General features: G+C 49.7%; 1 protein-coding gene across 1 annotated transcript in view; it reads left to right on the top strand.

Annotated features, from left to right (window-relative positions):
- The window catches only part of LOC147696853 (disks large homolog 2-like), a 1,652,766-nt gene that overhangs the window by 1,029,122 nt on the left and 605,254 nt on the right, over positions 1-18,390 (top strand). The window contains exon 7 of the mRNA XM_086936079.1: positions 15,390-15,514. Within this exon, the coding sequence (XP_086792205.1) occupies positions 15,390-15,514 (125 nt within the window). The remainder of the gene's footprint in view (positions 1-15,389; positions 15,515-18,390) is intronic.

Genomic DNA, 18,390 nt, shown 5'->3' with positions numbered 1-18,390 from the left:
GTCATTTCACATATTTTCTCAATATTGATCTTGAAGTCCAAATTATCCATGAACTTAACAAAACTGTTTGTAGGACATCTGAGCCCATTCTGGAGGCTGAGATCAGAACGGCATTGTCTACATAGAGTAGAGGTGGAACAGGATTATTTCCAACCTTAGGAAGGTCCTTGCCCTGCCACTAGGGGCTGGAGGCAGGTCGGCCTGTGCCCTTGCTGATGACAAGAGGGTCCCTAGAACCTTGTCCTTAAAAAATGTAGAGGAAGGTTAAATGCCTTTCTTGTAATCTGTGCAAATTATTGCTAGAGGGGTTACATGAAAAACAAGCATTTGCAATGCAATAGTTCTCACATTATAAAAGTTTGAGCTATTGGCATTGCTAATAATTATGCAACACCAATAATATGTAAAACTGAATTTGTAGTCTATGTAGGGTTTATGGAATGAATGCCATTCTTATGTGTGATATATCTATCTTAAAATCAATAAAGAAATTTAAAAAAAAATAACAAAGTGACAATCCAAGGCAGCACACAATGTTCTAACCGCAAAGGATTTCCAGGTGTATGAGTAATGAGAGACACCACTTTATCCCTCTCTCTTCTCTGAACAAAAAGGAAGTATTCTTCTGCTATTTCCTCAAAGCAAACAATTCAAAGAAATAATATATTCCCTCTATAGAGTACATCCTTATTTGAATGTTTCTTTCTCTTCACCTTCTTGGCTCCATGCTCTCATGTCAGTGGTCAGCTTTGCAGTGCACGCCCCCCACCAAGCACTGATAAAGTAAGTCCAATTGTAGATAACCATTGACAATGCAGAATGTTAACTCGTGTTCAACTTAGTGCAAATGCACATCTTAATAACTAAGACTGTTGTCAATATTTAGAATTGGAAATGTTTCAATGGTGGGAATATGGGATGGTAGATTAAGCATTACTTTGGTCTGTGTAGAAGGGGTAGTGGTTCTTCTAGGTTATCCATTCACTCCTGTTATCCCCTTTAGGGCACTTTCCCCTAGAGTCTTGCATTCTGTTAGTCACCTACGCCCATCCCCATCTGCATGTATCTCCTTTCAACTCGTCCACTTCCATTTCCACACACAACCCACCCACGAAACTGTAAACACAGCATTTTCTTTTCCTTTGGCATTGGCAATATTTGAACAGTTGAGTACCCTCTTCACATATTTTCCTACAGTTACAAGAGGCACACAAGTGACCATTATTGTTTGCTCAGCAGAGAGGGCAATGACTGGATGAGCATATAGGCTGTACACCATTATGACTCCCAGAGAGACACTGCGGGAAAACTCACACTTTCTTCTGCCTCAACTTCAAAGCATTAAAGTGTGTCCTTCATAAACACCGATCCACACCCAGATCTCAACTAGACACGACTCACTTCACAGTATGCTCTATACGAGAGTCACACCTTGAGACACCACACCAGGCAGGCTTCACAGCGGCACCAGTGACTTCCTTGGGGGTACACAATTAACCCCACAGACATCAACAACAGCAGATCACAGTACAGGGCGAATCACTGGAGTTCTTGGCAAAATACACTGACGATTGGAGTCGTGGAATTTCACCATACAAAAGCCCAATAGACAGGTAAAAGCACAACTTTATTTAAAATATATCCTCTGCACCATAAATCGAACACATAAAGACTGTCATTAAAGTGCCCACAGTAAAAACGAGTGGTGCGCGTCAGCAGCCCACCTCTCTTTCTTGCTTTCATTTAGTTGCTTACCTGTGAAATGGATCCATAAAAGAAGAAGCCGTGAGTGGTGCGCGCGTGCACGCCACTGCGAGACATGTGGTTTCAATTATCGCGCCCGTGTCTGGGCACGATAATTGAAACTACATGACGGCCGGTGCTCATAACAGACACCAATCGGCCATGGGCGGAGCAATGCGCCAGCCTTTGGCCAATTGCGTGCTATCTTTTTTTTAAAAAAAAGACACAGCCTGAGCCAAAAGGAAAAGCACACGCACAAGCGTGTGCGATTCCTAGGTCCGTTTCTAAACCCCCTCCAAGAGGTCTCTCGCTGCGTGACCTCCTGGAATCTGTGCTGGGTTCGAAGAGTTAAATGAGCCCTCATCAGGATTTTAAGGGCAGCCCATCCACTTAGGAGTCCCATTCATTCCTATAACATGTGCAGCCAAATAGCCAGGCTAAGAGTGACCTGATGGCAGGGCTTGAAGTATTGTCATCTGGTTGCTCCAGATCTTACTTATCAGTTTCCGCTTGCCCTTGGAGGGAATATTGGCTCCCAGAGCCGGCTCAGAATTTTTTCACCCAACCAACCAGATCGAGGCATGTCGGAGCTCTGACCCAGGGTCTGGTCAGAGCTTCTTAACCTGAGTAGGCACAGACACCATAAAATCTTCTTGGGCTGACTGGACCCCATTCTGGACACTTTGGGGCACAGTGGGCCATGGGTGGGGGGTCTTCAACCCCCAGGCTTGCTGGAGCTCTGATCTGGGTCATGGTCAGAGCTTCCAAATGCAGACAGGCAAGAGAGACCTTCCCTGGGCCGGTCGGTCACCATCCTGGGCACTTTGGGATATGTTGAGCTGGGAATCAGAGCCCAGAGTCAGATGCTTCCTCCCCCAAGGCCTGCTGGAGATTTAACTCAGGCTCAGTCAGAGCTTATTAACCCGGGCAGGCAGAAGAGACCTTCCTGGGCCTGCAGGACTCAGTCCGAGGAAATTTGCAACATGGTGGACCAGGGAAGTGGCTTCCACCCGGGAGCCTGCTGGAGCACTGACTCACAGCCCAGTCAGAGCTTTGGAACCAGGGCATGCATGTTTGGCCTTCCCGGCTTTTGGGACCCTTTCCCATGCACATTTTGACATGGTGGGCCAGCGCACGGATCTCAGGTCCCCAGGTCCTCGCCCTTCACCCTCAAGAGCATGACTCTTTCTTATAACCTGTGCACACTGAGTGACAGAGGGAGTCATTCAAGAGAATGTATCCAGTCATCTGGAGCCTTGGCTGGTCTTGAAGCTTCCGATAAGCACTCCAGAGCACCTTGGAATTATGAATACACTTTCAGTTGAAGAAAGTGACGTGTTTTGTTTATTTTAAGTACAAAACATCACAATTGACGTTGGTATGGTTGGTATTTTGCACTACCCATGTAGGCATGGTAATAGCCCCCTAAAAATAATTTGCCACAGCCGTATTAATAATGCCATTTCTGACAATAGTGTCCCACTACCATGGAGTGTTTGGAGACTAAGCGCACCCTCCAACTCTTGACCAACAAGAATCACATTATAAAGAGATGTAAAGGAGCACTTTTTTGTATCTCTAGAGGACCTGTGCAAAATGTTTGTGGTTTCATTGTTACAGATCTGAATCTCAGCAGGTCCACTCAGCGTTTCACCCTTCCAAGGCTGATTAAACATCTATCTAGAAATTGGTTGATTGGCTGAGGGGGTGAAAGCCCCACTTACGCAGTAACCGCAATCCTTGTCAGGGTGAACCACAAAAGTCAATAAATTAACCTATCTTAACACACTGGTAGCTTGGTGCAAAAGCAGTCAGGCTTAACTATATAGTAGTTTGTGTACGAAGCACATAAACAGTGATAAAGTGAAAGACACCACCTGAAAAATCCCAAACCAACTTAAGAAAAATAGTGTATATTTAATAAATAAAATGTCACCAAAAATCTAATCAGTAGAACCAGAGATATTCAAGTTTAACGTTTTAGGTAGATAGAGCGACTAAATGCACACAGTGGTAACCCGGCCATGCTACGCTGGGAGAAAGTCCCAAGTACAGGGCAATCATGTCAGAATCTGGGCCCAGGTTAGTTCTGCTGAAAGAGTTATTTTCTGAGTCCGGCACAAAGAGTCCTGTTCTTGTTGGAGGAGCAGCAAGGAGCAGAGAGAGCATTGTGGGTGGCCGTTGTTGTAGTGCGAATGCAGGCATGTTGTCATGGACTGTATTGTTGTAACGCGAAGAGCCAGTCAGGTAAAATGGATAGTTGTTGCTGAAGCTTTACATTGGTAGAAACCGTAGGTTGTTGTTACTGTAGCATGAAGTCCAGATCTCACGTTGTTGGTCATCGCTGGAAGATCTTCACCAGAGTTTCATGTTGATGGTCATTGCAGGCAGCAGAGAATTGGCGCAAATAGTCCCATTCTCAGTTGCGAAGAGCCCAAACTTCAAGGTTTCCCCTTTCTTTAAAAAAGTTGTTCAAACTGGTTCTAAGGGGTCCAGGCCCTGGGGGGGGGGCTCCTTTTGGGGATCAGGAACTCATTCCAATAGAAGCCAGCAGGGTTCAATCAGATCCAGTTGCTGGTCCAGGCAGGACAGGTCATCTAGGCACTTGCATGGAAGTCTCTAAAGCTTGTTCTGTCTCTGTGGCTCAAACAGGAGTTCAGCCATCTGATCCTTGGAATCAATCAGGGTAGTCTGGGTTGAAAGTAAGCATAGCTTGTCTTCCTTCCTTGTCCTCAAGCAGCAGGGCAGTCCTTCTTCTGTGTTTTCCACTGGCCCTGGAAGTCTCTGTAAAATGGGTGGCTGTGGAGGTCCAATATTTATACCTGTTGCCAGCCTTTGATGTGGGGGAACTCCCTATACTGCCCCCACATCTGGTTCTGAAATGTTCTTCCCCTTCCACATTCCTGTTGTGGCTTCGGAATGTCTGTGGTGACAAAGACAGGGTAGGTAGGCCCAGAGTCAGATTCATCTTTGTATAAGGCACAATCCTTTAAAATGCAAGTGTGACTGGGTGCAGATCCTCCCAGCAAACCAGCCAGGATGGCCCATCTTGTCCACACCTAAGCCCCCTTTTTGACACTGTCTGAAAGGGCTATACAAACTTCAACAGCAGAGCTAATCACATTCATGTGCATTAGGACACTGTCAGAAGGCACAAATAATTAAGACAAGAAAAGGCCAACTTTTTAAAAGTTACATTTTCAGAATTGTGGCGTACAATCTGACTTTACCATTGAAAAGGGTTTTAAATTACAATTAATTTGTGTGGAAACAGAATATTTCAATCTGCTCCCAATCCAAAGTTAACACCTATTAAATGTAATAAGGCAATCCAGTATTAGTCAATGAGAGAGACAGGCCTTACAAGAAAGAAAAATTTGTTTTTTACTTTTGGGACATGTAAGACTTAAGCTACTTTCCTACTTTTTAAATGCAATTTACACTGCCCCATGAGCCTTGAAGGGCCTACCTTAGGGGTGACTTATATATATATATATATATATAAAACGTGAAAGTCTAGGCCTAGAAAAATATTTATTTTGACAGGTCAAAATACCAGTTTACAAGTGCACTGTAGGATGGAGTGGCAGGCCTGCAACATGCTTTAAAAGGCTACTTTAGTGGGTGGCACAACGAGCGCTGCAGGCCGAAAAGCAGCATTTAATTTACAGGTCCTGGGTTGTAAATGTAAATGTAAATTGATACTTGTATAGCGCACTACTCACCCGCAAGGGTCTCAAGGCGCTTGTACGAATACCACTGTGGAACGCATCCTGCCTTTCCCTGTGAGGCGTCCACTCCTGGGCACCCCCAAGGTGGAGGCCAGGCATCCTTAGCGTTGTGGGGGCCGTTGTGGAGATTAAGCAAGCTATTGCCCAGAGTTGCAGAGTGGGACTCCATCATTGGAATAGGCACTGAGGCGAGAATTATCAGGTCCGTGGAATTTTGAGCCCAAGACCCGCCGAGGCAGGGAATTGAACCCTGGTCCTGGGCTAGACCTATGCATCAGGGTCTGCCGCTCTAATCATTGAGCCACACTTCTCCATGACTCATGAAGTACCATTTACTATGGCCGTGTCGCAGTTCAAACAGTCACATATTATAAGTTGGTTGAGAGATGCCTTTGGGTTGCTCCAGAATTGCAACCAAAGTTTCAAGGGAATGAGCCTGATGATATCCTCAATATACATCAAGCCAAACTCCTTGTGGGACACAAAGTATGAGCACGAAGGAGGCTGAGATAGTACCCGTTTGACAGACATAGTTTTGTCCGTCTGAAGGCAGACTGCCTTATAATACCTCACATGCCTGCACCGTAAGTGCCCACTGAGACACATTGGTATTGTATATTGCCAATTAGGTGCAACGGGTTCCCTTCCCGAACCAGAGGTATAAACCTGAAAAGAGTGCCATTCAACTGAACATATTTGAGGCATCTAGCAGTGATATTGCTGTTCTAAAATCCAGTTGAGGGGGGCGTGGCCAAGATGGCGGGCTGAGAGGACGCACTTGCCGAGAGCTCCCGGACCCCTGAAACCCTGCACCGCTCGCAGCCGCCGATTCCCCCCCGGATCGAGCGGTGACTGTGCCTGGTGACCCCCGCGGTGGTGTGGTGCGGTCGGCGAGCCTTGGGTGTCCCGTCAAGGGTGCGATTCCGCTTGATATAGCCTGGGGCGGAGCCCGCTGATCGGCTTGTGTGCAGCCCAAAGGCCGCGAGACCTTCAGGCTTGGGGTCTCGACGGTGTGATCTGCCGACTGGGAGTGGCCTGCCGGAGTACCTGCGCTGCGGTGTCCGAGTGGGTGCCGCGGAGGACCTCGCCGATGGAGCGGAGCCGGACGGCGGAAGCCGACGGAGGCGTAGCTGGCCTCCGATTACTACGCAAGTCCGGGGCTCGAACACGCGGCCGCTCCGGCCCAACCTTGGTCGTGGTGGAGTGGTGCCGCGCCTCCGGAGCATTTATTCATCCAGACGAGCCGGCCCCGGCTGCCCTCGCCCGAGCCTGCCCCCCGGCTGTGTGTATCACCATTGGACTCGTGACGGAGGTAGGCCTCGTTCCTTGGGCGTTGGCCCATTGACTGTAACGGGCGGCCATTTTGGGTGCCACGGGCAGATCGCCTAGTCCTGAACGGGGCCTCTGCGTAGCGGTTCTTCCTGGCTGACGAACAGCTGCCCTGGCCCTAGTAGCCCCTTCGCTAAACAGCGGCCATCGGTGACTCCAGCACCGCTAGGATGTCGAACGCCAGGGGCCAAAGGAGAGGCGACCGAACTTTGCCGGACATGTTGGGACGTGGTGCCCTACGCAGCGGAGGGAGTCAGGCCGCCCCGAACTCCCCGGCCCCTTCCAGGGGCGCTGAAGGCGGAGAGCCCCCGGTGACACGGTCGTTCCTGGAGTCGTTGTTTAGCTCCCTAAGGGAGGACTTTCAGACTTTGAAGCAGGAGGTGGCCGGGGAGGTCCGTGAGGTGCGGAGAGAGGTGGACTCCCTGGGGGAGCGAGTCAACACAGTGGAGGAGGCCGGTCATTCCAGGGATGAGGAGATCACCCACCTGCAGCAGGAGGTCCTCCGGCTGCGGGAGCAACAGATTGAGCTGCAGGCCCACGCCGAAGACCTTGAAAATCGGTCCAGGCGGAACAACATCAGGGTCCGGGGCGTCCTGTCCGGCGAAGAGGGTGAAGACGTGACCGCCTACCTGGAGGCCCTCTTCCGTGCAATTTTGGGGGAGTCAGAGGACTTTCAAGTCCGCACCGACAGGGCACACCGGGTGGGCCGCCCTCCCAGAGCCACGGCGCCCCCCCCGGACATTCTGGCTTTTCTACCGGATTTCCCCCTGAAAGAGTGGATCCTCCGCGAGGCACGGCGGCAGCAGCCTTTCCGCTTCAGAGACCACCCGGTGGCCCTCTATCAGGACTTATCTACGGTCACGCTGCAGAAGAGAAAATCCTTTAAAATCGCCACGGACATCCTTCGGGAGCATGAAACGCAGTACTCTTGGGGGCACCCTTTCCGCTTGATTTTCCGGTGGAACGAGACATTGCACCAGCTCCGGTCCCTCCAGGATGTCTGCGCGGTACTGGGTATCACTGCATCGGACACAGCCACCCCGACGCCGCGCCGCAGACGAAGCACTCGGGACGTATGGCAGCAGGCCGGGGAGAGACGCTCCCCGCCACCGGAGCGGCCTGACTCGCCCACGATTCGAGCGGACATGTCGAGCGCCATCCAGGAGGCCTCCAGAGCAACGGCGAACAGTGAAGTGGCCTTGACGGCCTGAACTTACTCCGGGGGGAGTCTACATCAGCCTTTCATTCTTGCAGGTGCGAGGGTTCTGGGGGTAGGGAGGGACGGGAAGGCGGGTGCAGGTGGTGGTGGCTGGACGTCCACCGGATTGACTTTCCACGGCCTTGTCCGATAAGGACCGGACTGGGACAATGACTTCTTTGAATGGCTTGAGAAGCGGGGAGTGGGAATGGGAATTGCAGGGGGGTGTTTCGAGTTTGGGGGTTTGTTGGGGGGCTGGGAGTTGGGGGTGGTTTGGAGCTGGGTGTGTGTAGTTCCGGGGGAGGGGAGGGGTCCACTTAGTTGGGGGTTTTTGGGGTTTGGGGCCTGTACTGTGCCGTAGGGAAGTTTGCTTTCGCTGTGTGCTGAGGTTTCTTGAAGTGGCCTCGGTGCTTCGCCTGCTGGGCTTTGCCCACCTTCATGTGCGTTTCAGGGGTTCCCCTCCTTGATGGCTCTTAAAGTTGTTACTCTGAATGGGAAAGGGCTGAATAACCCGGTTAAACGGAGGGCAGTACAGTCTCTGTTGGAGAACTCTCAGGCTGACATCTTCCTACTGCAGGAAACCCATCTGCTGGCCAAGGATTGCCCCAGAATGCGTACCCCCAAGTTCCCCACACAGCTTTTTTCCTCCAGCGCATCTAAAACGGCAGGGGTGGCACTTCTGTTTTCTAGGGGGTTCAGGGGGGAGGTCTTGCAAAAGGTAGCGGAACAGAAAGGGAGACTTCTGGCATATAGGATCAAGGTGGGGAGCTTGGTGATGACTGTAGGCTCTATATACGGCCCCAATGACCATCAGGATCAATTTTTGCACAGGGCGTTGGAAGACGTGGCACCCACCTCTTATAGGCACATAGTGTTAGGGGGGGATTTGAATCTGGTCTTTGACGCGACGCTGGACAGGTCTGTGCACCGGCGCCACCAGTTGGGAGAGCTTTCAGGCTCGGTTCGTACCCGACTTGAGGAGCTGGACTTGCACGACATGTGGCGCCGCCTCCACCCTGCGACCCGCGCGTACTCCTATTTCTCTCACGCACACAAGTCCTACGCGTGACTGGATCATCTACTTGTGACTGGCCCGATGCTCGCCCTGGCCTCGACAGCCGACATAGGGGTCCTCTCTCTTTCCGACCATGCGCCGGTGGAGGGTACTTTCAATGTACCCCCGGTGGCTCGCCCGAGAGGGGTTTGGCGTCTTCGAGACACGCTATTGCACAGGCGTTCGACGGTGCAACAGATTCGCGAGGCCATTGCGGACTTCCAGCGCGTAAACGATAACGACGATACCTCCCGTGCGACGCAGTGGGCTGCCCTGAAGGCCGTGCTCCGGGGCGAATTTATCGCTATCTCCTCGGCGGAGAACAAGGATCGCCAGCTCAAACGGGACGAGCTTACCCGGCAGGTGCGGGAGCTGGAGCAGGTTCATCATAGAACGGGAGCCCCTAGAGTCTGGAGGCAACTGAAAGCCGCCAGGAAACTCTTGTCTGCTCTTGATATGGACCGGGCTGAGTACGCGATGCTTCGTCTGAAGCACAAGTATTACACCGGTGGCGACAGGTGTGGCCGGCTCTTGGCCAATAAGCTTAGAGTGCAACATCAACAGCACCGAGTGAAGGAGCTGGTTACCCCTACCGGAGGTTCAGTCACGGAGGATGAGCAGATTGCGGACGTCTTCCGTAGTTTTTACGCCGACCTCTACACTGGCGAGGCCCCCTCCGCCCGCGCGGAGGCGGACTATCTGGAATCGGTGCCGCTCCCGTCGTTGACGCCGGATCAGGGCCAGTATCTGGAGCGGGAGATCCGTATCGAGGAGGTGGTCACGGCGATCTCCCGGCTTAAACCGGGTAAGGCCCCGGGACCAGATGGCTTCATCCCTCTTTTTTATAAGACCTTCTGTCAGGAGCTGGCGCCTCTGTTGACCCGCCTCTTCAATACATTCTCGGAGCCGGGTGCCATTCCCCCCGAATTTCTCCAGGCCACGGTCTCCGTGATCCCAAAACCGGGTAAGGACCGGACAGCCTGTGGATCTTACCGCCCTATCTGGCTGCTGAACGCGGACCTGAAAATTTTCACTAGCATACTGGCGGCACGTCTGGCACTTCATCTCCCGGGCATGGTCGACTCGGACCAAGCCGGCTTCGTGCCAGGCAGGCAGACGGTGGACAACACGAAGAGGGTGACTCATATTCTTGAGAAGGCCTCCAGGATCCCCGGGGAGAGACTGCTCCTCTCCATAGACGCGGAGAAGGCTTTTGACAGAGTGCACTGGCCCTACCTAGAGAAGGTCCTGAGCAAGTTCGGGGTTGGCGAGAAGTTCCGGCACCTGATTTTCAACTGCTACCGGTTTCCGTCCGCGGCGGTCCGAGTGAACGGGGGCGGCTCCCGACCCTTTCCTATAGAACGGGGTACACGACAGGGATGTCCATTGTCCCCTTTGCTCTTTGCTCTTTATATGGAGCCGTTTGCCCAAAGGGTTCGACAGAACCCCGATATCATCGGGGTCAGGATGGGAGAGTTTCACCACGCGATTAGCCTCTATGCGGATGACGTCATTTTGACGCTCGATGACCCGCGCAGGTCACTACCGGCCTGTATCTCGGAATTGGACCTCTTTGCCACGGTGTCGGGCTTCAGGGTGAACCTCGGGAAATCTGCTGCCCTCGATATTTCGCTTACCGGTGCCACCAGGGCTGAGTTGCAGAGGCTTTTTCCTTTGAGCTGGTCCGGGGACCGGATTCCGTACCTGGGGATCCTCTTGGCGCCCTCCCTCCCCGCGATGGTCACGGCCAATTACGCGGCTTTAAGTACAAAAATCAGGGAGGAGTTGGCTCGGTGGGATAAGGGCACGTTATCGCTGCTGGGTAGGGTGGCCGCAGTGAAGATGACCCTACTACCTCAGGTACTATACCTGTTTCGGGCGCTCCCGCTACAGCCCCCCACAGGGTGGCTCGCGGAGACTCAATCGGCTATTGCACGTTTTGTGTGGCAGGGCCGTAGACCACGGATCAAAAGGAACATAGCTACGTTGGCGCCTGAATCTGGAGGGCTAGGGATACCTGACTTACGGAAATATTTCCAGGCCGCCCAACTGCGCTATCTGGTGGAGTGGAGCCGGTGGGAATCCGATAAGCACTGGCTGTTTCAGGACCAGGCGGTGGCAGGCAGAACGCTGCAGGAGGTGCCTTTCTTGCGACGGGCTCATCGGCCCCCTAACCTTTACGCCTCTTTTGTGACGCGTGTCCCACTTCGGGTGTGGGACTCAGTGGCCACTGGGCACGAACTCACTACCTTTCCCTCTCCCTTCACGCCGCTGATTGGCAATCCGGACTTTGGCCCGGGAACGGAGCCTGGCGCATACGACTGCTGGCGGGCGGCCCGCTGTTGTACTCTGTATCACTTGTATGGCCCGGAGGGTGTCATCCCCTTCCAAGACTTACGGTGGGATTATGGCCTCCCCGAGACGGAGCGCATGCGGTATATGCAGGCGCGCCACTGGGCGCTACAGTCTCAAGTGCGCGAAAAGGCGGACCGAGAGATCACGGTGTACGAGCGCTGGCTAGTCACTCGCACATCGGATGCTAAGCTTATCTCCGACTTGTACAAGATGCTGCAACCCCCCCCCCTTTCACTTTCAAAACCCGGGTCGGGAGCGCTGGGAACGGGAGCTCGGACGAGTGTTGAGTCACACTGAATGGGATCACATCTCCTACCGCTCGCGCCACTCTGCCTATCACACGGGGCTCACGGAGACCTTCACAAAAATTTCGACCCATTGGTATCGCACTCCTGAGAAATTACATGAGATGGATAGGTCGATACCAGGGACGTGCTGGCGTAACTGTGGCCAAAACGGCACGCTTACTCATATTTTGTGGGACTGTCCCCTTTTGGCATCTTATTGGGAGGAGGTCCTCAGCGAGGTTGACAAATGTTTCGAGATAGAGCTGCCCCGGTTCCCTGCCTACGTCCTATTGGGATTGCCGAATGGGTTGATGTACCCTCTCAGGTCTAAAAGGGGTAGACAGATTGCGATAGCTTTGGGATCGGCGGTGCAGAACATACTCATACACTGGCGCTCCACCACGCTCCCCACCGTTGTTGGCTGGCTGCACAGATTATGGCATGTCCTTGGCATGGAAAAAATGTCCTTAGTGGCGGCGGGGGATGTAGATGCTTTTGAGGAGCTGTGGGCGCCTTTTCATAGTCTGTTGTGTTCTGAATTCAGGGAGATCACCTGCCCCAGGTATCTCAGGCTGTTACGGCTGACACCGCCGCCGGACCCGCCTGTCTGATTGGCCGGGGCCGGCATCTGGTAGCGGAGCCAACTGGAGGATGGATACGAGGGGAGAGCAGATGGTCACTGGCACAGTACAGGTGGTGGGTCGGGGTGTGGGAGTTGGGGGGTTTGTTGGTTGGGTAGGATATGGAGCAGGAATGTTTCCCCGCCCTTTTTCCTTTTTCCCTCCCCCCCTTCCCCTTTCCCCCCCCCCCCTCCTCTTTCCCCCCTTTTTCTTTTTTGTTTTTAGCCACAGGCGCACAAGCTGCATTTCCACACTGGATGGTGCCCACTGAGGCGACAGAATTGCTTTGATGTATCTCATGTACCATACGCACTGATTGTGAGGCACCTGTGGTTTTCTTTTTCATGTCCTTGTTGTTTCCTTCCTTACCCTGCTTCAATAAAAAATACTTTAAACCTAAAATCCAGTTGAACCACACAATTTACTACCAAATAGGGGAAGCAACTCACCCCTAAAAAACATGTCCATTGCAGTTAAAGGGTCTCACATTAAGCGTCTTACCACTACAAACCACAAGGTGGTACTTTTTATAATTAATATCCATCTCCAGATTAGTCATGACAGAAGTGAATGAATATATAAGCCTCTTGAGGCTCAAAGAAATATGAGCTAATAAAACACATCATTTGCATGAAGTGCTGGTGCTATGGGCAGGATTGAACACTGTGGACGACCAAATCCTGTTAGAAAGACTCAAATCGATGGGGCTGGGAGGAATGGTACTTACCTGACTGAAGTCCTATCTTAAAGACTGCACACAGAGGGTCACTCTACAACCCTCTCAGTTGGAACCCAAGCCACTATGGTGTGGGGTACCACTGGGTTCACCCTTGAGCTCGCTTCTCTTCAACATCTATCTGGCCCCCCTGTTTTCGCTCATAGCAAATTGGGAAGTGAAGGCAAGATCACTCCTAGACGACACCCAGCTGGTGTTCTCCTTCAAGGATCATTCTGCGGATTCTTTCATTAGGTTTAAGGGATGCTTGAGGGCCATCTGGATGAACAACAACAAACCTAAGCTTAATGCAGAGAAGGCTGAGGTGTTGCTCTTTAGCAAGGCTTCCCCTCAGGTAGCTGGACTTTGGTGGCCGGCAGAAATGGGCCTTCCATCTACTCCGGAAATCACGGCAAAAAACGTGGGTGTAAAATTGGAAGCGGATCTCTCATTCGCAACCCAAGGACGGCATGTTGCAGCTTCATGCTTTGGCAAACTGAGAAGCTTTATGAAATTTCTGCATCTACTGCTGGACGACTGTCGTAGAGTCATTGTCCATGCCACAGTGACGTCTGGGCTGGACCATGCAAATTGTCTATTCCTGGATCTACCCACCTATCTGATTAAGAGAGTTCAAATGGTACAAAATGCAACTGCGAGATTAATTAGGCGAGTACCATTTCGGTACCATATCTCTCAGCATATTAGACTGCTCCACTGACTGCCGTTAGTGAAAAGGATTGAGTGTAAGGCTTTGACCATTGCCTTTCGGGCGCTGCATGACAGATGTCCTAGCTACCTTGAACACCGGTTATGCCGCTACCAACAAAAATGATCATTGAGGTCCAACTCTCAGCTCTTGCGTTGCATACCTCACTATGCTAAATCACACACAGGGGGCAAATCCTACACAGTGGTTAATGGCCAGGTTGTGAAACTCCCTGCCGAATAATATGCCCCTGATCCAATCTGAGCTTGTGTTCAGAAAAACCTTGAAGACCTAGCTTTATAGCCATGCTTAGAACTTCTGCACCTCTCATTTTGAACAGTTTACCAGGTTGAAAGTGATGGGGAAATCCATAAAGCAAGGAACAGCCAAACTGTTCTTGGCAATCACCTATTTTCTTTCCTATTAATAAATGGTGCTTCAAGCACTGTTCAACCAAGCCCAACTCTTCCCTGAAAACGTATCGACTAGGATTTATCCTATGATCATCAGCCTAGATCCTGATACGAAATAAAAATCACTTCTCTTAAACCCCTCGCTGATGAATCTATCACTGATATGGGACGGTAACAGAAATGTTTGGTCCCCTTTCTTAAAAATGGGCTCAGTTACTGAAGTTGCCCATGAGGCAGGAAGTTTATCGGCATTCAAAAAGTCAAACATATTAGGAAGTGATGGAGCCCATAAGTCCATATTACATTTGAGAAGATCTAATGGATTGCTGTCAGTGCTGGGGTCCTTATTAAAGGGACTTTCCAAAATGATGGAAAAAAACTTCCCTATCACCTTCTTTAGAAATGTGTAGATTTTTCCATTAATTTTGCATGTGGGACAATATAAGTTTTTTAAAAGTGCAGTGATAAATATTGGTAAAATCGGTTTAGAAATGTCTCTGGGAGACATGTGGCCTGATTCACAAAGATTTTACTGTGACGCAGTGGCGGATGGTATGGAATGGGGTGGGGGGTGAGGTTTAAAAAAAAGAACATTTCACTTACCTCTGCGCGCCCGCCGTCTCTCCTCCGTCAACTCTCCTCCGCATCACTTCCCAGAAGCAGGAAGCACACAAGCTCCCCTAAGCCAATCACGACGCTGCTGTTACCAGCATGACAGCAGCATCGTGATTTGTTTGAGCAGCACGGTTCGGCATTCAGCCAGAGAGTGGGAGCCTGTGCATGTTCTCCATCCAGGCTATGCAATACAGCTGGGTGGAGTATGTGCTAAGTGTGCATGACTGTTTGGTTGACGCAGGAAAGCTCGCCAAACCAGCATGTGCACGTAAGTGCACCACGACTCCTCCTTCTGCAAGCTACGCCATGCCCCAAAACTGGCTTTAGCATGGAAAAATAAAATTATAGTAACATTATGTTATTATCATTTTTCGTTTTTTGCACTACAGAATAGCAGTGGGGTGACACTCCTCCGCCGCTGGTAGTGTGACTACTCTTGTAGTGCTCCTGAATTCCAGGAGTAAATCAGGAGTTAGTCCTAGTATAATAATGAACAGTGTTCAATGCCAATAACTGTTGACATAATAGTAAATTTTTTGTATTTAAAATGACTGCTGTACTTAATGGAAAGCTCCGGTATCCAAAATAGTATGATTTATGTCTGTCTTGCCTTTTCACAGGGAAATTCTGGTTTGGGATTCAGCATTGCAGGAGGAATAGATAATCCCCATGTTGGCGATGACCCTGGCATATTTATTACAAAGATTATCCCTGGGGGAGCTGCTGCTGAGGATGGAAGACTTCGGTAAGTTCTTCACGGCTCTTAAAGCTATGCCATAAAAGTTTTGGCCCTGATACATCTTGCCAAATGTAAGTCTAGGTCCTATTCCAGTTGTAGTAACCAGGGAGCTGCAATTGGCCCTTTGACATGTTTGTTATGTAGAATTGAAAGTTTGAAAGAGGATTGCTAATGTATTCCACATGAATGTGCTCCCTGTCTCACCTGGGGGGCTCGCGTGCGTCGCCGGACACTAAGGACCACATATTGTAGCAGTCTGGTTGCAAACCATGGTCACACATTAGGCACCGTCTTTTTGCAACCAGTCTTTAATTTGCAATGTGACCTTTTATGTGGTATTGCAAAACCTTCGGCTGCAGGATGACTCATTCATTTCATTTCATGAAGCTTTATTCGGTTCACATTAGACAATGACCATAAAAGCACACAGCAAGATGCGTTATAAAAATACAGAAACAGATTAAAAGAAATAAATATTTAAAATATCATGCTATTTCTAAAGTAAACAGATTTACAAATAAAGGTAGCAATATAAAACCATTTGTCCGGTGGGTTCACATTATAAATCAGCCTCATGGCATCCTCCACATTTCTAATTCCATACTTTACAAACATAGGTTTCAGATAGGCGACCCTTACATTCAGAAAAAGAGTACAAATTAGCATAAAGTGCAGCGTGCTTTGCTTTGAACGCCCGTCACATGGGCACGGCCCAACAGGATGTTTTTTTGGTTGCGGAAAGGCCACCAGAACGTGAGCCGTACCAAATCTGAGTCGGGTTAGAACAAACCTATGGGCAGGTCTCGTTACCATGCTCAAGTATAACTGAAATCCATCACTTTCAATGTATTTGTTATAAAAGTGGACTGTGGTAAGACTACAGGTGACCACTATACGACTCAAAACAAGCTATCAAAATAATATTAATTAGGCAAATCACTATTTGAGGCTGCTGTAATTAGTTGCAGGCACTCTGATGGTGGCCTGCAAGGATCAACAGAACACAACCCAGACATTTGCATTCCAAATTGGTATTTTCCTAAGGAACCTGTGTTCTTCAAAGGAACCAGTGATGCTTTAAAAAATAGTTACTTTTGACAACATGATGGGGGGAAAGCAGGCATTGTTCCCCAGCAGGGAGCAGTCAATGGAAGGCCGGGCCCATTACCTGCACACTGCGAGTTCACTCCACAACAATGACAATGTACTTTCTGCAAATCTGGTACTGACTGCTTTGAGGCATCTGTCCCTGTTTAATGATTTGCGACCACAACTGCAGTTGGAAATCATTGATATACAGCATACCAAAATACAATTAGGAGAGGACAGCCCTTTCACATTGTTCTTAATGGCAACTGGGTATTCGTTGGTAAATATATTTTGTGAGTAGAAGATGCTTTTCATTTAGCAAAATAAGTTTAATAGATACCAAAAATGCATTTTACTGTCACAAACCTGGATTCAGGCTGACATTGGAGTTTCCACCCAAATCTGGACTACAAATGATGTCTTAGAAACCTGCACTGCTGCTATTTTACTCAGGCACATTGTGAAATGTTTGCCAGAATATATCTGAGGAAACGTGTGGATTGTGCAAAAAAACCTACCGGAATTATGGAACCACACGGTATCCGTATATCTGGGTGCATGTTTACTGCAAAGGCTACCCAAGGCAGGCCCTCCCCCCTGTGAGATAGCCACATATGTGTATATACCCGGAGCAAATCTCTCCTGAAAAATTTGCCTATGTCGTTGTGTTAATCTGGCAGTAAATGTTTTGTGTGAAATGAAACTAAGAACAAATGAAGATAAATGTAAAAAATGCTTTGGCAACAGAAAAATACTGAAAGAATATGATGTACGAATGGCTAAGGAAAAAAGAGATGACTCTTTCAGTCATCACATCACACCTAAAATTACTACAAGGTCAAACAAGGTCACAGGGAGAGAAACTTGATGCCAGGATGCATAGAATGAAGTCATTCAAAAGATCACTGTGGTTGTTACTCATAGCGGCTTGACTCGTTCGCTAAAGGAACGCCGTTTTAGGGCGCTTTTAGGGTTCTTCAGATATTTCTCAACCATGAAAGGGGGAGGGGTCTGAAGTTGACACAATCACTTTAATCTAACTATATATAAACGAAATATTTTTGTAGATGTGTCTGAACTTTATAGAGACTCGTCCCCCTATTTCTGTAGACTGATGTTGAGGCTGACACTAGGGGGCACATTAGGATAACGGGCAGATCGCCAAAAACCTCCACCCGCCACATTACCATGGTGGTGGGGGGGGACCCTGGTGGATGGGAAGACTGTCTGCCGGTTTTCCGCTGGTAGGCAATCCGCCCAGGCGGAAAAGCAGTTTACATGGTGGCGGTGTCTGACAGACACCGCCAGCGATATTACTATGAGGGCAGAAGCATGCTAGAAAATTGTTTCTTGCTAGAAATTAAGGAAACTCTTCATGAGATAACTGAATGGGCTACTTGGGGCCTGAATATGATGTCGGTCGTAGTTGCCTCTGACCGACATCTCTGCGATTTCGGAACCTCGGGTCGGAGGTCCGATATCGCAATACCGATACGACCACACAACTCAGCGGTCGGAGGCTTTCAGATCGACATACAAATGTGGCCCTTGGTATTTCTCTACAACCTTTCAGGCTTCTCATCATTGGTATGCTTACTGTTGAGCTGAGGGGGGGAATTATTATGCGTTTACCAGCTCTTGCCACTGCACCACCCATTCAGGTTGTGGTGGTGCACCTCCTTATCCCTACATGTAATTAAATAGAAAACACATATTAAACCCCTCCGCTGCAGCCAGAATTCTGCGCCTGTGCGGCACATTCCAATCGCGGGCGTGCTCATGACGGACCCAAG

This window comes from Lissotriton vulgaris, chromosome 8 (genome assembly GCF_964263255.1).
Source record: "Lissotriton vulgaris chromosome 8, aLisVul1.2, whole genome shotgun sequence".
NCBI lineage: Eukaryota > Metazoa > Chordata > Amphibia > Caudata > Salamandridae > Lissotriton > Lissotriton vulgaris.
Note: the sequence above shows the minus strand (reverse complement) of the source record. Positions and strands in the feature narration are given on the sequence as shown.